Source organism: Pseudophryne corroboree, chromosome 1, assembly GCF_028390025.1.
Source record: "Pseudophryne corroboree isolate aPseCor3 chromosome 1, aPseCor3.hap2, whole genome shotgun sequence".
Classification (NCBI taxonomy): domain Eukaryota; kingdom Metazoa; phylum Chordata; class Amphibia; order Anura; family Myobatrachidae; genus Pseudophryne; species Pseudophryne corroboree.
In genome coordinates, this window is record NC_086444.1 from 33,762,789 (window position 1) to 33,785,574 (window position 22,786).

Sequence of the window (22,786 nt, forward strand, 5' to 3'; positions counted from 1 at the left end):
GCCGGCGAACAAATTAGTACCGGTCCAGGCGTCTCAGACACCGTCAGGGGCTTGTAAAAACGCCCATTTACCTCAGTCGGTCGACATAGACCCAGACACGGACACTGATTTCAGTGTCGACGGTGAAGAAACAAACGTATTTTCCTTTAGGGCCACACGTTAAGGGCAATGAAGGAGGTGTTACATATTTCTGATACTCCAAGTACCACAAAGAAGGGTATTATGTGTGAGGTGAAAAAACTACCTGTAGTTTTTCCTGAATCAGATAAATTAAATGAAGTGTGTGATGATGCGTGGGTTTCCCCCGATAGAAAATTATTGGCGGTATACCCTTTCCCGCCAGAAGTTAAGGCGCATTGGGAAACACCCCTCAGGGTGGATAAGGCGCTCACATGCTTATCAGAAAAATATCCTAAAAAGTATACTCACACATGCTGGTGTTATACTGTGACCAGCGATCGCCTCAGCCTGGATGTGCAGAGCTGAGGTGGCTTGGTCGGATTCCCTGACTAAAAATATTGATACCCTTGACAGGGACAGTATTTTATTGACTATAGAGCATTTAAAGGATGCATTTCTATATATACGAGATGCGCAGAGGGATATTTGCACTCTGGCATCAAGAGTAAATGCGATGTCCATATCTGCAAGAAGATGTTTATGGACACGACAGTGGTCAGGGGATGCAGATTCCAAACGGCACAAAGATGTATTGCCGTATAAAAGGGGAGGAGTTATTTGGGGTCGGTCCATGGGACCTGGTGGCCACGGCAACTGCTGGAAGATCCACCGTGTTTTACCCTAAGTCACATCTCTGCAGAAAAAGACACCGTCTTTTCAGCCTCAGTCTTTTCGTCCCTATAAGATATCTGCCCAGGGATAGAGGAAAGGGAAGAAGACTGCAGCAGGCAGCCCATTCCCAGTAACAGAAGCCCTCCACCGCTTCTACTAAGTTCTCAGCATGACGCTGGGACCGTACAGGACCCCTGGATCCTACAAGTAGTATCAAAGGGGCACAGATTGGAATGTCGAGGCGTTTCCCCCCTCGCAGGTTCCTGTAGTCTGCTGTACCAATGTCCCCCTCCGACAGGGAGGCAGTATTGAAAACAATTCACAAGCTGTATTCCCAGCAGGTGATAATAAAATTACCCCTCCTACAACAAGGAAAGGGGTATTGTTCCACACTATAGGGTGGTACTGAAGCCAGAAGGCTAGGTGAGACCGATTCTAAATCTGAAAAATTTGAACACTTACAAGGGTTCAAATCCAGATGGAGTCACTCAGAGCAGTGATAGCGAACTGGGAACAAGGGGACTATATGGTGTCCCGGGACATCAGGGATGCTTACCTCCATGTCCCAAAATTTGCTTTTCTCACCAAGGGTACCTCAGGTTCGTGGTACAGAACTGTCACTATCAGTTTCAGACGATGCCGTTGGAGTGTCCAAGGCACCCCGGGTCTTTACCAAGGTAATGACCGAAATGAGGATTCGTCTTCAAAGAAAATGGACGACCTCCTGATAAGAACAAGGTCCAGAGAACAGTTGGAGGTCGGAGTAGCACTATCTCAAGTAGTTCTACGACAGCACGGGTGGATTCTAAATATTCCAAAACCGCAGTTGTTCCGACGACACGTCTGCTGGTCCTAGGGATGATTCTGGACACAGTCCAGGAAAAGGGTGTTTCTCCCAGAGGAGAAAGCCAGGGAGTTATCCGAGCTAATCGGGATTCTCCTAAAACCAGGAAAAGTGTCAGTGCATCATTGCACAAGAGTCCTGGTAAAAAATGGTGGCTTATTACGAAGCGCTTCCATTCGGCAGATTTCACGCAAGAACTCTTCAGTGGGATCTGCTGGACAAATGGTCCGGATCGCATCTTCAGATGCATCAGCGGATAACCCTATATCCAAGGACAAGGGTGTCTCTCCTGTGGTGATTACAGAGTGCTCATCTTCTAGAGGGCCGCAGATTCGGCATTCAGGATTGGATGCTGGTAACCACGGAGGCCAGCCTGAGAGGCTGGGGAGCAGTCACACAGGGAAAAAATTTCCAGGGAGTGTGATCAAGTCTGGAGAATTCTCTCCACATAAATATACTGGAGCTAAGAGCAAATTTGTAATGCTATAAGCTTAGCAAGGCCTCTGCTTCAAGGTCAGCCGGTATTGATCCAGTGGGATAACATCACGGCAGTCGCCCACGTAAACAGATAGGGCGGCACAAGAAGCAGGAGGGCAATGGCAGAAGCTGCAAGGATTCTTCGCTGGGCGGAAAATCATGTGATAGCACTGTCAGCAGTGTTCATTCCGGGAGTGGACGACTGGGAAGCAGACTTCCTCAGCAGGCACGACCTCCACCCGGGAGAGTGGGAACTTCATCGGGAAGTTTTCCGCATGATTGTGAACCGTTGGGAAAGACCAAAGGTGGAAATGATGGCGTCCCGCCCGAACAAAAAACGGGACAGGTATTGCGCCAGGTCACGAGACCTTCAGGCGATAGCTGTGGACGTCCTGGTAACACCGTGGATGTAACAGTCGGTGTATGTGTTCCCTCTTCTGCTTCTCATAACCAAGGTATTGAGAATTATAAGACGTAGAGGAGTAAGAACTATACTCGTGGCTCCGGATTGGCCAAGAGGGACTTGGTACCCGGAACTTCAAGAGATGCTCACAGAGGACTAATGGCCTCGGGAGCTAAGATGGGATTTGCTTTCAGCAAGAACCATGTCTGTTCCAAGAGGAACCGTGGCATCTGCCTCTAAGAAAGGACCTGCTCCAGCAGGGACCTTGTCTGTTCCAAGACTTACCGCGACTGCGTTTGACAGCATGGCGGTTGAACGCCGGATCCTAAGGGAAAAGGCATTCCGGAAGAGGTCATACCTACCCTGGTCAAAGCCAGGAAGGAGGTGACCGCACAACGTTATCACCACATGTGGTGAAAATATGTTGCGTGGGTGAGGCCAGGAAGGCCCCACGAAAAAATTTCAACTAGGTCGATTTCTGCACTTCCTGAAAACAGGAGTGTCTATGAGCCTCAAATTGGGGTCCATTAAGGTTCAAGTTTCGGCCCTGTAGATTTTCTTCCAGAAAAAATTGGCTTCAATTCCTGAAGTCCAGACGTTTGTCAAGGGAGTATTGCATATACAGCCCCTTGTGTGCCTCCAGTGGCACCGTGGGATCTCAACGTAGTGTTGGGATTCCTCAAATCATATTGGTTTGAACCGATCAAATCTGTGGATTTGAAATATCTCACATGGAAAGGGACCATGTTGTGGCCCTGGCCTCGGCCAGGCGATTGTCAGAATTGGGGGCTTTGTCTTAAAAAAAGCTCATATTTGTTTTTCCATTCGGACAGGGCAGAACTGCGGACTCGTCCCCAGTTTCTTCCTAAGGTGGTGTCAGCGTTTCGCCTGAAACAACATATTGTGGTGCCTGCGGCTACCAGGGACTTGGAGGACTCCAAGTTGCTAGACGTTGTCGGGGCCCTAAAAATAGATATATATATATATATATATATATATATATATATTTCCAGGACGGCTGGAGTCAGAAAGTCTGACTTGCTGTTTATATTGTATGCACCCCAAAAGATGGGTGCTCCTGCTTCTAAGCAGACTATTGCTCGTTGGATTTGTAGTACAATTCAGCTTGCACAGTCTGTGGCAGGCCTGCCACAGCCAAAATCTGTCAATGCCCATTCCACAAGGAAGGTGGGCTCATCTTGGGCGGATGCCCGAGGGGGTCTCGGCTTTAAAATTTTGCCGAGCAGCTACATGGTCAGGGGGGAACACGTTTGTAAAATTCTACAAATTTGATACCCTGGCTGAGGAGGACCTGGAGTTCTCTCATTCGGTGCTGCAGAGTCACCCGCACTCTCCCGCCCGTTTGGGAGCTTTGGTATAATCCCCATGGTCCTGACGGAGTCCCCAGCATCCACTAGGACGTTAGAGAAAATAAGATTTTACTTACCGATAAATCTATTTCTCGTAGTCCGTAGTGGATGCTGGGCGCCCATCCCAAGTGCGGATTGTCTGCATTACTTGTACATAGTTATTGTTACAAAAATCGGGTTATTATTGTTGTGAGCCATCTTTTTTAGAGGCTACTTCATTGTTATCATACTGTTAACTGGGTTCAGATCACAAGTTGTACGGTGTGATTGGTGTGGCTGGTTTGGGTCTTACCCGGGATTCAAGATCCTTCCTTATTGTGTACGCTCGTCCGGGCACAGTACCTAACTGAGGCTTGGAGGAGGGTCATAGGGGGAGGAGCCAGTACACACCATGTGATCCTAAAAGCTTGCTTTTGTGCCCTGTCTCCTGCGGAGCCGCTATTCCCCATGGTCCTGACGGAGTCCCCAGCATCCACTACGGACTACGAGAAATAGATTTATCGGTAAGTAAAATCTTATTTTTAATATACCTAGCGGTAAATCATTTTCTCGTAGTCCATAAGGGATATTGGGCGCCCGCCTCTGTGCAGTGACTTTCTGCAGGTTCTCTGTTAGGTGTTACCTATTAAGCTGTTGCTGTTTATGTTTGCCAGTCGTTGCTGTCCTGGTTATGTTTTAGTGTGCTGGTGTGTAAATCTCATCACACTTATTGTTGTTATGTTCCTTCTCTCAAGTATGTCATTCTCCTTCGGACACTGTTTTACCTATAACTGACCTGTAGGAGGAGGAGCCAGCACACCCAGTTGAAGAAATGTAAAGTGAACTGGCTCCTTTGGACCCATCATACTAATTTGTCCCCAATATCCCTTATGGACTACGAGAAAATGATTTACCGGTAGGTATTTAAAATCCTATTATCTGCCCCACTTGCAGTGCACATGGTTTTGCCCAACTGCTAACAAATTTGCTGCTGCGATCAACTCTGAATTACCTCCATAGTCGTTGAGGTTGAGACTAGTAGTCCATCGAGTTCAACCTGAATTATATTGCATTCCCTAATCTATTTAGGTTAAATGCTATATCCTCGTATATCTTTTTCCGTTAGAAATTTGTCTAACCCATTTTTAAACGCTTTGACCGAGTCCACCATTACAACCTTCTCTATCAGTGTATTCCATATTTGTATTGCCCTTACAGTGAAGAATCCCTCCCAATTTTCTCTCCTCAAGCCTTAGCGGGTGTCCGCATGTTTTGTGTAGCGGTCTCTTAGTAAACAACTCACATGATCGCTCCGCATATGGCCCCTTTATGTATTTGTAACATTTGCACATATAGATTTGGAAGGAGTTTGTCCCAACTCGAATCTGAATTGCATTGTACGAATAAAGCTGTCCAGTATGTGTGGGCTGCATGTAGAAGCAGCGCGTATTCCCCCTGCATGCAAAATAATAATTGTACTTGCTCCCATGCATTACAACATGGTTTTTTCCAAGTGTGTTTTTTTTTTTTTTGCTTTGCTTTCTACCTATTTAATACGTATTAATTTACTGGCTAAAAGCTTATTAACAAATGACAAACAAACTTATTGTTTGAGCTATAGTAATACATCACATTTATGGTAAATCCAACCATCATCTCAGTAGGCACCTTCAGTGCTGGAGCTGCTATTGCCTAATGCACCATCTACATGGCAGCCTTAGAGGTCAGTGTAATCCCGCGCAGTCCAGGGGGATTATACAGTCCCTACATCCAAGGCCTCTCTCTGGGAGGTGCTGCCGGTGTTGTAGATGGATGTGATTTGCTGTTCCGGAAAGGCAGATTGCGTCCTTTTGCGCTGAATTGAATTCCCCCCTCTGTTTGGGACTCATTAGTGTAAAGTAGGCCGCGCAATCTGCTCCATAAGTGACCAAGGCCTGGGATGCGTTATTTCTGCAGACTGTGTCACCCTGGCTGAAGCTCAGCAGTGTAGGGTGTGATGACATCGGCTGTATAGAAGCTCATTCCAGAAATGCTTCTCCGTATACTCTGGTGCTGTGTATTCTGAATATTGTCATTCTCAGGTTTACAAGTTGCATAAAACCAAACGTGTGTGTCATTCTTCTCACAGGTATGTTATAGTGGAGTGTGAAGACCAGGACACCCAGCAGAGAGGCCCGAAGACGCACGAGATGTACATGAATGTCATGAGGCGCTTCAGTCAGGCGCTACTTAAGGTAATGTGTCTGATGGGTACGGCTGCTGTAATGCTGCTTGTACTGGCACTTATTGGTAGTCCTGCATCCACCGGTGACCGCCGATAGACGCTGTGTCCTGTTATTGTTCTATCCCCTGAGAGGAGCAGAGAGCAGCAGTACTGGTAGTCCTGCATACACTGGGGACCAACGCTGTTACTGTCCTATCCCCTGAGAAGAGCAGAGAGGAGCAGTACTGGAAGTCCTGCATCCACCGGTGACCGCCGATAGACGCTGCGCGCTGTTATTGTCCTATCCCCTGAGAGGAGCAGAGAGAAGCAGTACTTGTAGTCCTGCATCCACCGGTGACCGCAGATAGACGCTGTGTCCTGTTATTGTCCTATCCCGAGAGGAGCAGAGAGTAGCAGTACTGGAAGTCCTGCATCCACTGGTGACCGCAGATAGACGCTGTGTCCTGTTATTGTCCTATCCCCTGAGAGGAGCAGAGAGAAGCAGTACTTGTAGTCCTGCATCCACCGGTGACCGCAGATAGACGCTGTGTCCTGTTATTATCCTATCCCCTGAGAGGAGCAGAGAGAAGCAGTACTTGTAGTCCTGCATCCACCGGTGACCGCAGATAGACGCTGTGTCCTGTTATTGTCCTATTCCCTGAGAGGAGCAGAGAGAAGCAGTACTGGAAGTCCTGCATCCACCGGTGACCGCCGATAGACGCTGTGTCCTGTTATTGTCCTATCCCCTGAGAGGAGCAGAGAGAAGCAGTACTGGAAGTCCTGCATCCACCGGTGACCGCAGATAGACGCTGTGTCCTGTTATTGTCCTATCCCCTGAGAGGAGCAGAGAGAAGCAGTACTTGTAGTCCTGCATCCACCGGTGACCGCAGATAGACGCTGTGTCCTGTTATTGTCCTATCCCCTGAGAGGAGCAGAGAGAAGCAGTACTTGTAGTCCTGCATCCACCGGTGACCGCAGATAGACGCTGTGTCCTGTTATTGTCCTATCCCCTGAGAGGAGCAGAGAGTAGCAGTACTGGAAGTCCTGCATCCACCGGTGACCGCAGATAGACGCTGTGTCCTGTTATTGTCCTATCCCCTGAGAGGAGCAGAGAGTAGCAATACTGGAAGTCCTGCATCCACCGGTGACCGCCGATAGATGCTGCATGCTGTTATTGTCCTATCCCCTGAGAGGAGCAGTACTGGAAGTCCTGCATCCACCGGTGACCGCCGATAGACGCTGCGCGCTGTTACTGTCCTATCCCCTGAGAGGAGCAGAGAAAAGTCAATTCTTTATCATCTTAGTGAGCAAATTGGGATGCAGAGCTTAGTGGACACCAGTCTACAGCACTCTAGAGCACAGGTTCTCAAATTCGGTCCTCAGGACCCCACACGGTTCATGTTTTGCAGGTCACCTGTAGATTTTTGAAATATGATAGTTGGTGATACACAGTGCAGCTGCCGGGTGACCTGGAAAACGTGAACCGTGTGGGGTCCTGAGGACCGAGTTTGAGAACCACTGCTCTAGAGTATCGGCATTTGTTTCACAGTACCCTTAGGCCAAAAGTTTCAGCAAACAATTTTCAATTACATAAGTTGTGCTTCCAGTATACGTCACCCTCAGGGTGAGTTGTGTGGTGGGCAGGATTCTGTTTGTCACATATTTTACTGTATGATTGGCAGCCACAAGCACTGGTTTTGCCTATCATATGTAGCATAAATATTTTGATTTATTCCTTGATCACCTACCTGTGGCAGCCCAGCCAGTGCCCCATGGCACCCAGTTTTGGAACCAGTGGATTACGCCAAGTGGTTTACACTAAGGTTATATCCCGGGAGAGTACATACAGTATATAGGCCCTCATTCCGAGTTGTTCGCTCGGAGATTTTCATCGCATCGCAGTGAGAATTCTCTTAGTGCGCATGCGCAATGTTCGCACTGCGACTGCGCCAAGTAACTTTACTATGAAGAAAGTAAGTTTACTCACGGCTTTTTCATCGCTCCGACGTTCGCATTGTGATTGACAGGAAATGGGTGTTACTGGGCGGATGCACGGCGTTTTAGGGGCGTGTGGCTGAAAACGCTACCGTTTCCGGGAAAAACGCAGGAGTGGCCGGGGAAACGGTGGGTGTGCCTGGGCGAACGCTGGGTGTGTTTATGACGTCAGCCAGGAACGAAAAGCACTGAACTGATCGCACAGGCAGAGTAAGTCTGAAGCTACTCAAAAACTGCTAACTCGTTTGTGATAGCAATATTGCGAATACATCGGTCGCACATTTACGAAGCTAAGATTCACTCCCAGTAGGCGGCGGCTTAGCGTGTGTAACTCTGCTACATTCGCCTTGCGAGCGAACAACTCGGAATGAGGGCCATAGTCCCTAGGGGTTTAGATCATGCCCCAAAGATACTAGAATTTAGTATTATTTAGTAATATTGGTTAAAGCTGATATATGTTATGTGTGCGGTTTGGAACCATACATTGTATGTGCCCTTCGTGGCAGAGCAATGGTCTCCTACCAGGCATTCTGTTGGGTCATACAGGACGTCTGATCGGCATAGAATAAATTCCTTCCCCCCAAAATTTCTGTCTTTAATGAAATATATTTTTACCATGTTCCTAAATTATTTTATATCCCTACAACTGTGGGATCTAATGAGCAGAATGGGTGGGACTTGGGTTCTTCCGGTGGGGGATTTCCCCATAGTTTTAAGCCGAAAATACACGTAACCTTTAAAAAAATGTATTTATTTTTTGCTATGTTGCCCATCTGAAGCGTTGGTGCACACACGCGGAGAGATTTCCCTTGAACTGGCAGTGGGAGATTTTGACCATCTTTACCAGCGAGTTTGGCTATGGGCAATTTTGACTATCTCATTTAAATAGGGGGTGCTTTTACTTTTCCAGCGACCTAGTCAGAATTGACTTGCCCGCACACTCTATTTTTCCCAGCGATAGCGACCTGGCGGGGACGCACATCGCTGACGCTGGCTGTGTACACCCCTTTAGCGTCAGAGGGGCCAGAATATTTTCTACTTCTCATGTGGCGTTTTTACATTTTAAATGTATTCATCTTAAAACACATTTTGGGGACGGGCAAGCCCCTGCAAGAATCGGGAACGTGATTATTTGTTGGGGGTCATTACATGTTTACATTTATAGGTTTTGTTTTGCCTTAATTATTATTATTTTCTCTATCGTCCTAGTGGATGCTGGGGTTCCTGAAAGGACCATGGGGAATAGCGGCTCCGCAGGAGACAGGGCACAAAAAGTAAAGCTTTTTCAGATCAGGTGGTGTGCACTGGCTCCTCCCCCTATGACCCTCCTCCAGACTCCAGTTAGATTTTTGTGCCCGGCCGAGAAGGGTGCAATCTAGGTGGCTCTCCTAAAGAGCTGCTTAGAAAAAGTTTAGCTAGGTTTTTTATTTTACAGTGATTCCTGCTGGCAACAGGATCACTGCAGCGAGGGACTGAGGGGAGAAGGAGTCAACTCACCTGCGTGCAGGATGGATTGGCTTCTTGGCTACTGGACATCAAGCTCCAGAGGGACGATCACAGGTACAGCCTGGATGGTCACCGGAGCCGCGCCGCCGGCCCCCTTGCAGATGCTGAAGTCAGAAGAGGTCCAGAATCGGCGGCTGAAGACTCCTGCAGTCTTCAAAAGGTAGCGCACAGCACTGCAGCTGTGCGCCATTTTCCTCTCAGCACACTTCACACGGCAGTCACTGAGGGTGCAGGGCGCTGGGAGGGGGGCGCCCTGGGAGGCAAATGATTACCTATAAAGGCTAAAAATACCTCACATATAGCCCCTAGAGGCTATATGGAGATATTTAACCCCTGCCTAATTTTTCTAAATAGCGGGAGACGAGCCCGCCAGAAAAGGGGCGGGGCCTATCTCCTCAGCACACGGCGCCATTTCCTCTCACAGCTCCGCTGGTCAGGACGGCTCCCAAGTCTCTCCCCTGCACTGCACTGCAGAAACAGGGTAAAACAGAGAGGGGGGGGCAAATTTATGGCGATATTTTGATATAACAAAGCAGCTATAAGGGAGCACTTATTATAAGGCTATCCCTGATATATATATAGCGCTTTTGGTGTGTGCTGGCAAACTCTCCCTCTGTCTCCCCAAAGGGCTAGTGGGTCCTGTCTTCGTTAGGAGCATTCCCTGTGTGTCTGCTGTGTGTCGGTACGTGTGTGTCGACATGTATGAGGACGATATTGGTGGGAGGCGGAGCAATTGCCAAATATGAGGATGTCACCCCCTAGGGAGTCGACACCAGAATGGATGCCTTTATTTATGGAACTACGGGATAGTGTCAACACGCTAAAGCAGTCGTTTGACGACATGAGGCGGCCGGACAATCAATTAGTGCCTGTCCAGGCGACTCAAACACCGTCAGGGGCTGTGAAACGCCCTTTGCCTCAGTCGGTCGACACAGACCCAGACACAGGCGATGACTCCAGTGGTGACGGTGACGAATCAACCGTATTTTCCAGTAGGGCCACACGTTATATGATTTTGGCAATGAAGGAGGCGTTACATTTAGCTGATACTACAGGTACCACTAAACAGGGTATTATGTGGGGTATGAAAAAACTACCTATAGTTTCTCTATCGTCCTAAGTGGATGCTGGGGTTCCTGAAAGGACCATGGGGAATAGCGGCTCCGCAGGAGACAGGGCACAAAAAAGTAAAGCTTTACTAGGTCAGGTGGTGTGCACTGGCTCCTCCCCCTATGACCCTCCTCCAGACTCCAGTTAGATTTTGTGCCCGAACGAGAAGGGTGCAATCTAGGTGGCTCTCCTAAAGAGCTGCTTAGAGAAAGTTTAGTTTAGGTTTTTTTCTTTACAGTGAGTCCTGCTGGCAACAGGATCACTGCAACAAATGGTCAGGGTCGCATCTGCAGATGCACCTGCGAATAACCCTGTCACCAAAGACAAGGGTGTCACTTCTGTGGTGGTTGCAGAAGGCTCACCTATTAGAAGGCCGCAGATTCGGCATTCAGGATTGGATCCTGGTGACCACGGACGCCAGCCTGAGAGGCTGGGGAGCAGTCACACAAGGAAGAAACTTCCAGGGAGTATGGACGAGTCTGGAAAAGTCTCTTCACATAAACATTCTGGAACTAAGAGCAATCTACAATGCTCTAAGCCAGGCGGAACTTCTCCTGCAAGGAAAGCCGGTGTTGATTCAGTCGGACAACATCACGGCGGTCGCCCATGTAAACAGGCAGGGCGGCACAAGAAGCAGGAGTGCAATGGCAGAAGCTGCCAAGATTCTTCGCTGGGCGGAGAATCACGTGATAGCACTGTCAGCAGTGTTCATCCCGGGCGTGGACAACTGGGAAGCAGACTTCCTCAGCAGACACGATCTTCATCCGGGAGAGTGGGGTCTACATCCAGAAGTCTTCAACATGTTAATAGACCGTTGGGAAAGACCAATTGTAGACATGATGGCGTCTCGCCTCAACAAGAAACTGGACAAATATTGCGCCAGGTCAAGAGATCCACAGGCAATAGCTGTGGACGCACTGGTAACTCCTTGGGTGTACCAGTCAGTGTATGTGTTTCCTCCTCTGCCGCTCATACCAAAGGTATTGAAGATCATACGGCAAAGAAGAGTAAGAACAATACTAGTGGTTCCGGATTGGCCGAGAAGGACTTGGTATCCGGAACTTCAAGAGATGCTCACGGACGAACCGTGGCCTCTACCTCTGAGAAGGGACCTGCTACAGCAGGGTCCCTGTCTTTTTCAAGACTTACCGCGGCTGCGTTTGACGGCATGGCGGTTGAACGCCAGATCCTAAAAGGGAAAGGCATTCCAGAAGAAGTCATTCCTACCTTGATTAAGGCACGGAAGGAAGTCACCGTGAAACATTATCACCGCATTTGGCGAAAATATGTAGCGTGGTGCGAGGATCGGAGGGTTCCGACGGAGGAATTCCAACTGGGTCGTTTCCTACATTTCCTGCAATCAGGATTATCTATGGGTCTCAAATTGGGATCCATTAAGGTTCAAATTTCGGCCCTGTCAATATTCTTCCAAAAAGAATTGGCCTCTGTCCCTGAGGTCCAGACTTTTGTCAAGGGAGTACTGCATATACAGCCTCCTGTGGTGCCTCCGGTGGCACCGTGGGATCTAAATGTAGTTTTAGATTTCCTCAAATCCCATTGGTTTGAACCATTGAAAAAGGTGGATTTGAAATATCTCACATTGAAAGTGACTATGTTACTAGCCCTGGCCTCTGCCAGGAGAGTATCTGAATTGGCGGCTTTATCTTATAAAAGTCCTTATCTAATCTTCCATTCGGATAGGGCAGAACTGCGGACTCGTCCGCATTTTCTCCCTAAAGTGGTATCAGCATTTCATCTGAACCAACCTATTGTGGTGCCTGCGGCCACTGGCGACTTGGAGGACTCCAAGTTGTTGGACGTTGTCAGAGCCTTAAAAATATACATTGCAAGGACGGCTGGAGTCAGAAAATCTGACTCGCTGTTTATATTGTATGCACCCAACAAGTTGGGCGCACCTGCTTCTAAGCAGTCGATTGCTCGTTGGATTTGTAACACAATTCAACTTGCACATTCTGTGGCAGGCCTGCCACAGCCTAAAACTGTAAAAGCCCACTCCACAAGGAAGGTGGGCTCATCTTGGGCGGCTGCCCGAGGGGTCTCGGCATTACAACTCTGCCGAGCAGCTACGTGGTCGGGGGAGAACACGTTTGTAAAATTTTACAAATTTGATACCCTGGCAAAGGAGGACCTGGAGTTCTCTCATTCGGTGCTGCAGAGTCATCCGCACTCTCCCGCCCGTTTGGGAGCTTTGGTATAATCCCCATGGTCCTTTCAGGAACCCCAGCATCCACTTAGGACGATAGAGAAAATAAGAATTTACTTACCGATAATTCTATTTCTCGGAGTCCGTAGTGGATGCTGGGCGCCCATCCCAAGTGCGGATTATCTGCAATACTTGTACATAGTTATTGTTAACTAATTCGGGTTATTGTTAAGGAGCCATCTTTAAGAGGCCCTTTCTGTTGTCATACTGTTAACTGGGTTTAGATCACAAGTTGTACGGTGTGATTGGTGTGGCTGGTATGAGTCTTACCCGGGATTCAAAATGCCTCCCTTATTGTGTATGCTCGTCCGGGCACAGTACCTAACTGGAGTCTGGAGGAGGGTCATAGGGGGAGGAGCCAGTGCACACCACCTGACCTAGTAAAGCTTTACTTTTTTGTGCCCTGTCTCCTGCGGAGCCGCTATTCCCCATGGTCCTTTCAGGAACCCCAGCATCCACTACGGACTCCGAGAAATAGAATTATCGGTAAGTAAATTCTTATTTTTTCCTGAATCAGAAGAATTAAATGACGTGTGTAATGAAGCGTGGGTTGCCCCTGATAAAAAGCTGATAATTTCAAAGAAATTATTGGCATTATACCCTTTCCCGCCAGAGGTTAGGGAGCGCTGGGAAACACCTCCTAGGGTGGACAAGGCGCTAACACGCTTATCTAAACAAGTGGCGTTACCCTCTCCTGAGACGGCCGCACTTAAAGATCCATCAGATAGGAGGATGGAAAATATCCAAAAAAGTATATACACACATGCAGGTGTTATACTACGACCAGCTGTAGCGACTGCCTGGATGGGCAGTGCTGGGGTAGTTTGGTCAGAGTCCCTGATTGAAAATATTGATACCCTGGACAGGGACAATATTTTACTGTCGTTAGAACAAATAAAGGATGCATTTCTTTATATGCGTGATGCACAGAGGGATATCTGCACACTGGCATCACGGGTAAGTGCTATGTCCATTTCGGCCAGAAGAGCTTTATGGACGCGACAGTGGACAGGCGATGCGGATTCAAAACGGCATATGGAAGTTTTGCCGTATAAAGGGGAGGAGTTATTTGGAGTCGGTCTATCAGATTTGGTGGCCACGGCTACAGCCGGGAAATCCACCTTTCTACCTCAAGTCACTCCCCAACAGAAAAAGGCACCGACTTTTCAACCGCAGCCCTTTCGTTCCTTTAAAAATAAGAGAGCAAAGGGCTATTCATATCTGCCACGAGGCAGAGGTCGAGGGAAGAGACAGCAACACGCAGCTCCTTCCCAGGAACAGAAGCCCTCCCCGGCTTCTACAAAAGCCTCAGCATGACGCTGGGGCTTCTCAAGCGGACTCGGGGACGGTGGGCGGTCGTCTCAAAAATTACAGCGCGCAGTGGGCTCACTCGCAGGTAGATCCCTGGATCCTGCAGATAATATCTCAAGGGTACAGGTTGGAATTAGAGACAGATCCACCTCGCCGTTTCCTGAAGTCTGCTTTACCAACGTCCCCCTCCGAAAGGGAGACGGTTTTGGAAGCCATTCACAAGCTGTACTCTCAGCAGGTGATAGTCAAGGTACCTCTTCTACAACAAGGGAAGGGGTATTATTCCACTCTTTTTGTGGTGCCGAAGCCGGATGGCTCGGTAAGGCCTATTCTAAATCTGAAGTCCTTGAACCTGTACATAAAGAAGTTCAAGTTCAAGATGGAGTCACTCAGAGCAGTGATAGCGAACCTGGAAGAGGGGGACTTTATGGTATCCTTGGACATCAAGGATGCGTATCTCCACGTTCCAATTTACCCCTCACACCAGGGGTACCTCAGGTTCGTTGTACAAAACTGTCACTATCAGTTTCAGACGCTGCCGTTCGGATTGTCCACGGCACCTCGGATCTTTACAAAGGTAATGGCCGAGATGATGATTCTTCTTCGAAGAAAAGGCGTATTAATTATCCCATACTTGGACGATCTCCTAATAAGGGCGAGGTCCAGAGAACAGCTAGAGATGGGATTAGCACTGTCTCAAGAAGTGCTAAAACAGCACGGGTGGATTCTGAATATTCCAAAATCCCAGTTAATGCCGACAACTCGTCTGCTGTTCCTAGGGATGATTCTGGACACGGTTCAGAAAAAGGTTTTTCTCCCGGAGGAAAAAGCCAAGGAGTTATCCGAGCTTGTCAGGAACCTCCTAAAACCAGGAAAGGTGTCTGTACATCAATGCACAAGAGTCCTGGGAAAAATGGTGGCTTCTTACGAAGCAATTCCATTCGGCAGATTCCACGCAAGAATTTTCCAAAGGGATCTGTTGGACAAATGGTCAGGGTCGCATCTTCAGATGCACCTACGGATAACCCTGTCTCCAAGGACAAGGGTGTCTCTTCTGTGGTGGTTGCAGAGTCCTCATCTATTGGAGGGCCGCAGATTCGGCATACAGGATTGGATCCTGGTGACCACGGACGCCAGCCTGAGAGGCTGGGGAGCAGTCACACAAGGAAGAAACTTCCAGGGAGTATGGACAAGCCTGGAAACGTCTCTTCACATAAACATTCTGGAACTAAGAGCAATATACAATGCTCTAAGCCAGGCAGAACCTCTGCTTCAGGGAAAACCGGTGTTGATCCAGTCGGACAACATCACGGCAGTCGCCCATGTGAACAGACAGGGCGGCACAAGAAGCAGGAGTGCAATGGCAGAAGCTGCAAGGATTCTTCGCTGGGCAGAGAATCATGTGATAGCACTGTCAGCAGTGTTCATCCCGGGAGTGGACAACTGGGAAGCAGACTTCCTCAGCAGACACGATCTTCACCCGGGAGAGTGGGGACTTCATCCAGAAGTCTTCCACATGCTGGTAACCCGTTGGGAAAGACCAATGGTGGACATGATGGCGTCTCGCCTCAACAAAAAACTGGACAGGTATTGCGCCAGGTCAAGAGATCCGCAGGCAATAGCTGTGGACGCGCTGGTAACGCCTTGGGTGTACCAGTCGGTGTATGTGTTTCCTCCTCTGCCTCTCATACCAAAAGTATTGAGAATTATACGGCAAAGAGGCGTAAGAACGATACTAGTGGTTCCGGATTGGCCAAGAAGGACTTGGTACCCGGAACTTCAAGAGATGATCACGGAAGATCCGTGGCCTCTACCTCTAAGGAGGGACTTGCTTCAGCAGGGTCCCTGTCTGTTTCAAGACTTACCGCGGCTGCGTTTGACGGCATGGCGGTTGAACGCCGGATCCTAAAGGAAAAAGGCATGCCGGAAGAAGTCATTCCTACTTTGATTAAAGCAAGGAAGGAAGTAACCGTGCAACATTATCACCGAATTTGGCGAAAATATGTTGCGTGGTGCGAAGATCGGAGTGCTCCGACGGAGGAATTTCAACTGGGTCGATTCCTACATTTCCTGCAATCAGGATTGTCTATGGGTCTCAAATTGGGATCTATTAAGGTTCAAATTTCGGCCCTGTCGATTTTCTTTCAAAAAGAATTGGCTTCAGTCCCTGAAGTCCAGACCTTTGTTAAGGGAGTGCTGCATATACAGCCCCCTGTGGTGCCTCCAGTGGCACCGTGGGATCTCAATGTGGTTTTGGATTTTCTAAAATCTCATTGGTTTGAACCACTAAATAAGGTGGATTTGAAATATCTCACTTGGAAAGTGACCATGCTTCTAGCCCTGGCTTCTGCCAGGAGAGTGTCAGAATTGGCAGCTTTATCTTACAAAAGCCCATATCTGATTTTCCATTCGGACAGGGCAGAACTGCGGACTCGTCCGCATTTTCTCCCTAAGGTGGTGTCAGCATTTCATCTGAACCAGCCTATTGTAGTGCCTGCGGCTACAAGTGACTTGGAGGACTCCAAGTTACTGGACGTTGTCAGAGCATTAAAAATATATATTGCAAGGACAGCTGGAGTCAGAAAATCTGACTCGTTGTTTATATTGTATGCACCCAACAAGATGGGTGCTCCTGCGTCTAAGCAGACGATTGCTCGTTGGATCTGTAGCACAATCCAACTTGCACATTCTGTGGCAGGCCTGCCACAGCCTAAATCTGTAAAGGCCCACTCCACAAGGAAGGTGGGCTCATCTTGGGCGGCTGCCCGAGGGGTCTCGGCATTACAACTTTGCCGAGCAGCTACGTGGTCAGGGGAGAACACGTTTGTAAAATTTTACAAATTTGATACTCTGGCTAAGGAGGACCTGGAGTTCTCTCATTCGGTGCTGCAGAGTCATCCGCACTCTCCCGCCCGTTTGGGAGCTTTGGTATAATCCCCATGGTCCTTTCAGGAACCCCAGCATCCACTAGGACGATAGAGAAAATAAGATTTTACTTACCGATAAATCTATTTCTCGGAGTCCGTAGTGGATGCTGGGCGCCCATCCCAAGTGCGGATTATCTGCATAAATTGTACATCGTTATTGTTAACTAATTCGGGTTATTGTTGAAGGAAGCCATCTTTCAGAGGCTCCGCTGTTATCATACTGTTAACTGGGTTTAGATCACAGGTTGTACGGTGTGATTGGTGTGGCTGGTATGAGTCTTACCCGGGATTCAAAATCCTCCCTTATTGTGTACGCTCGTCCGGGCACAGTACCTAACTGGAGTCTGGAGGAGGGTCATAGGGGGAGGAGCCAGTGCACACCACCTGATCTGAAAAAGCTTTACTTTTTGTGCCCTGTCTCCTGCGGAGCCGCTATTCCCCATGGTCCTTTCAGGAACCCCAGCATCCACTACGGACTCCGAGAAATAGATTTATCGGTAAGTAAAATCTTATTATTATTATTACATTTTATTTATAGGGCGCCACAAGTGTTTTGCAGCGCCATACAAAGTACAGTACAGGGAGACAAAACTTAGCATTACAGTCTATAATTCACAGAAATAGAGTACAGGTAACAAAGAGCACCACAATTCTCATACATAATACAGCTAAGATGTAAATAGCGAGGGAGTGATCATCGTACTACTTGGGGCTGGCGGCCATAGATGGAGATGAGCCTTTACCAGCACGAGAAAAAGTGGTAAAGATGGACGCTGAGTAGGAGAGAGCTGCGAGTGAAATGTGAGGAGAAGAGGGCCCTGCTCTGAGGAGCTCTGAGGAGCTAACAATCTAGTGGGACAGACAGATGACATGAGGTGCAAGCAAGCGGGAGGAAGCCTGATCGCAGGATGTAAGCAAAGCAGAGATGTTAAGACATGAGGCAGGGGATGGAGGAGCAGCCACATCTGTTAATACATCATAACCAATCACGTTGCACCTTTAATACCCAATAATGTCATGCTGGTAGTGGGAGGGGCTTACCTTTTGTACAGAATACAGGGGGGGTTGGGTATGAAATGGCGGCTGTCTGGATGCCGGCGGTCAGGAGATCAACAGCGGCATCTCGTCACTCGATATCCCAACAAGGGGCGGTAGGTAGTCTAACCGACCCCCCCCCCCCCCCCTTAACCCCCTCTGTATTATGTGCCTATCCCTAAGTCTCCTTCCCAGCAGCCTAAGCCTATACACCCCCAGGTGGCCAGCCCCTACACCTGCACCCCCCTACTCACACCCTAACTGTCTCCCCCTCCCCCCCCCCCCCCCCCCCCCCGCAGACCAACCCCCCAGTGGTACCTAACCCTGCAACCCCTGCACACTAACCTTAAGTCTCCTGGGGTTGCCTAAGCTTAACACGCACACACACACACACACACTATCCATGGCGTAGTACTTACCCGCCCGCTGTCTCTGTGATCGGGATCCTGGCGTCTGTGTCCTGTCCCCTTTCGGGATTCTGGCATCAGCGTTCCTTCGTGTGTCGGGATTCTGGCGCCTTTATCTTGTGTGACGGGATCCCAACCATCAGGATTGTAACCGCATCCCAATACTGGGAACAGGCAGGGAAAGGACATAGCGTTATCCCTGACACTGTGGGGGTGCGCATACAGCAGGGGTGATGTTGCGGGGACAGTTAGTTACAGCTAGCTGATAGTATCCTGTAGTAGTTTATAACAAGTGAGTGTCGGGTCTCAGTGTGGAAACACATAAAGGCAGCAGATCCCGCGTTATCTTACAGAAGAGCCAATCTCTCCTTTCCATCTCCTACTGCAGGGCGACAAGTCGGTGCGGGTGATGCGCTCGCTGCTGGCCACGCAGCAGACCTTCGTAGACCGTCTGGTCCATCTGATGAAAGCCGTGCAGCGCGAAAGTGGCAACCGCAAAAAGAAGGTGAGCGCCCTCCATCCATCCAGCATTAGTCTCCGGTTATTCTCACTTCCCCGCCTCTGTCTGTGGTCTATAACCGTGTTCTCCTTCATATGCAGATGGAGCCACGCTTATCTAGCCTTCTCTGCTGAACCTAGGTGCACCAATTTGTATTAGCATAAACCTTTCATCTATTGTTCTCAGCTGCAATACAATACAGAGAGAACAATACATCAGGGGATTAAGTCATTACAGCAGGGAATTAAATCCGACTGTCCTGGCTCAATAATCCTATTTAGGGAGGCCAATCCCGGGCCGTTTTTTCAATCCCGGGATTCGGGATTGAAAAACACTCAATCCCGGGATCCCGGGATTGCAGTAGGGATCAGTGAAGAAGGGTGTAGGGAGCAGCACTGGAGGGTAGGTGGTGGTGCGGGAGGGTATAGGTAGCGGCGCGGAAGGCAGGGAGGGTGTAGGTAGTGGTGCCGGAGGGTGTAGGTAGCTGGGCGGGAGGGTGTAGGTAGCGGTGCGGGAGGGTGTAGGTAGCTGGGCGGGAGGGTGTAGGTAGCGGTGCGGGAGGGTGTAGGTAGCTGGGCGGGAGGGTGTAGGTAGCTGGGCGGGAGAGTGTAGGTAGCGGTGCGGGAGGGTGTAGGTAGCTGGGCGGGAGGGTGTAGGTAGCGGTGCGGGAGGATATAGGTAATGGTGCGGGAGGGTGTAGTTAGCGGTGCGGGAGGGTGTAGGTAGCGGGGAGGGTTGGTAGCGGCACCGGAGGGAGGCTGTTGGCACTGCACGGAGGGAGGGTGGATATAAGTAATACCACTTACTATTAGGTGGGTGGCAGCCATGGGCACACTGAACGTGGCGGCATTTCAAATGAAGCGCCGGCCGCCAGCCACCAGAGCTGGCGGACCGGCAGCCAATCAGGGAAGCGGCCGCAGCAGTCGCTCCTGCAGCTTCCCTGATTGGCTGCAGGTCAGCCAGCTCTGATTGGTTGGCGGCCGGCGCCACATTTGAAGTGCCGCCGCGTTCAGCGTTTGTCTATGGCTGCCGCCCGCCTAATTGTAAGTAGTATTACTTACACACCCACCCTCCCGCGCATGCGCAGTGTAATCCCGTGTATCCCGGGATTGGATGCTCCAATCCCGGGATTCAAATCCCGGCATTTTTAGGCCAAAATCCCGGGATCCCGCCGATCCCGATCCCGGGATTGGCCTCCCTAATCCTATTAAAGGCCAAGATAAAGATGGCTCCATCTGTAGCACATTACATAGAAACATCTAGTCTGCCCTAAACACATGTATGCACTCACACTAGGGTTATTTTTTGTCGTTAACCTAATGTATGTTTTTGGGAAGCCACACAAGCATGGTGAGAATATGCAAACTCCACACAGGTAGGGCCATGGCGGGAATTGAACGGTAGTGGATGAGAAGACGTGCGGATAGGAGTGTCTTAAGAATATGGCTTAAAGCGGTTTCATGCAAAGCCGCTCAGCCACTCACGCTGGAGGCCACACTCAGGCGGAGACACTGCACCTGCTACGGGGCTGGTGGTACTGACGGGGCATTCAGCATCTAGGGGCACTGCCAGTGGGCGTCACAGTCCGTGCACATTCAGACACACCAAGGACGGACGGCAACGTGCAGCAACGACTGCAGCAAAATAGTTGTCTGATTTAGAATCAGCCCCCTTAATGCTGTGAGATTATTCTGGGGTATAGGAAGAGTAAGCAGCCACTCCGAGACCAAAGGATTTTCTGTCACTGGCGCATCAGACCGGTCTCCGTGTTTGTACTCACTGTCGCATGACACGGAATATAAATCAAAGCAAACTTTGGTTGTTCTCCTCGTATTGTATCCAACTTTCCTATCAGAGCATATAGTAATAAATCGCTCTCATTTCTGTGCAGTATGGCAGTATATATTCCTATACTATTCTGATTGTAACTATAGTTCAACTATAAATCGTAATACATACATTTGGGTGGTGTTTGTGAAGCGTTCTAGACAACGGTTTGGGGGTATTTTGTGTTAAGCTCCTACAACGTACTGTAAACTACGGTTTATATAGAATATTAATAGCACACGGAAGGGACCAGCTGCTGTAATTAGGGAGCAGCTGGAGGGGAGGACCAGTCATGGTTGTCTGGCGTTCTGTCCATGGTTTGGGATATGTAACGGGAAGAAGGGACTTGTTTTAGTGACAGTCGACGTCTATTGGATGTGCGCTGGATGTAAGCGGTAATCACACCCTATTACGCCCTGCTGTCCCCAGAACGAGCGGCTTCAGGCCTTGTTGGCAGACAATGAGAAGATGAACCTGTCTGAGATTGAGCCTATCCCGCTGCCACTGGAACCGCAGGTGAAGATCAGAGGCATCATCCCTGAGAAGGCCACACTCTTCAAGGTAAAGTCTTCAGTCATTTCCGGGTGACGTTATTCTCAGTAATGAGATGGTCTATTGCTTGTATATTCTGTGTGTGTCTATACCAGAGCTGGGGGGCTGCTCATTGCCCACCCCTGATCTATACCCTTACATAGGCTGAAGCAGGAACCCACCGTTTGCTGGGAGTTTTCTGTAACTGCCACCTCCTGAGTATCCAGAACCCTAGATCTATACAGTAGGCCTCTCTTCCCGTTACGTGGGAGTGTTCGGGGAGGGGAGGCGCACAAAGCAACACAACCAGTGTGGGAGGCACTGTGGCTTAATGTGAACTAGGGCTTCTGTGTGGCATAATGTGAGCTGGGGGTATTTACACATTTATACTTGTAACATGGGGGGTAATTCAGACCTGATCGCTAGGCTGCGTTTTCGCACAGTGGGCGATCAGATCCAAACTGTGCATGCGTATGCACCGGGTACAAAGCGGATCGCCGCTCAGCGATGGGTTTGTGCGACGGATCCGTTTGCACGGGCGACCGCAAGGAGATTGACAGGAAGAGGGCGTTTGTGGGTGTCAACTGACCGTTTTCTGGGGAGTGCCTGAGAAAACGCAGGCATGTCCATGCATTTGCAGGGAGGGTTCCTGACGTCAATTCCGGCCCCGAACAGGCTGAAGTGATCGCAGCGGCTGAGTAAGTCCTGGGCTACACAGAGACTGCACAAGATCTGTGTGTACAGCTCTGCTACACATGCGTTCGCACACTTGCAAAGCGAAAATACACTCCCCTATGGGCAGCGACTATCTGATCGCAGCAGTGCAAAAATCGCCTGCTAGCGATCAGGTCTGAATTTGGCCCATTGCCAGCATATTTTATTGGCTGTTTTATTGGCAAGGGACCCTACAAAACCTTTATCGCGTTCGGCCTGAACTCTGATTGGCTGAATGTCATGTGTTGATCGGATACGGTTTGGATCCGTGTGACCATTGATGTTCATAGTGCAGCATCTCTTGTGTGATTGGTGTTAGCGCTACGTTTCTCAGTACACTATAGTGACCGGGGCTACTGGTATCATTCCATGCTGTGAGCACAATCTCCAGTTCAGGATTTAGTAGTATAAGGTGTAAGTACAGCCCAGGCCGTACATGCGCGTTCTTAGCCTTGTAACCCTCGCGTTTCTCGCCGGCAGAGCGCCCTCATGCCAGCAAAGTTGTACTTCAAAACGGAAGACGGAGGAAAATACCCGGTAATATTCAAAAATGGGGATGACCTGCGGCAGGACCAGCTCATTCTGCAGATTATCTCACTGATGGACAAGGTAAGCGAGGGAACATTTCTTGT

General features: G+C 49.3%; 1 protein-coding gene across 4 annotated transcripts in view; it reads left to right on the forward strand.

The window, feature by feature from the left end:
- PIK3C3 (phosphatidylinositol 3-kinase catalytic subunit type 3) overlaps window positions 1-22,786 on the forward strand; it is a 365,653-nt gene that overhangs the window by 187,373 nt on the left and 155,494 nt on the right. For all 4 annotated transcript variants that reach the window (XM_063958224.1, XM_063958242.1, XM_063958250.1 and 1 more), the window contains 4 exons: window positions 5,994-6,099; window positions 18,972-19,088; window positions 21,339-21,470; window positions 22,635-22,763. In XM_063958224.1, the coding sequence (XP_063814294.1) occupies window positions 5,994-6,099; window positions 18,972-19,088; window positions 21,339-21,470; window positions 22,635-22,763 (484 nt within the window). The remainder of the gene's footprint in view (window positions 1-5,993; window positions 6,100-18,971; window positions 19,089-21,338; window positions 21,471-22,634; window positions 22,764-22,786) is intronic.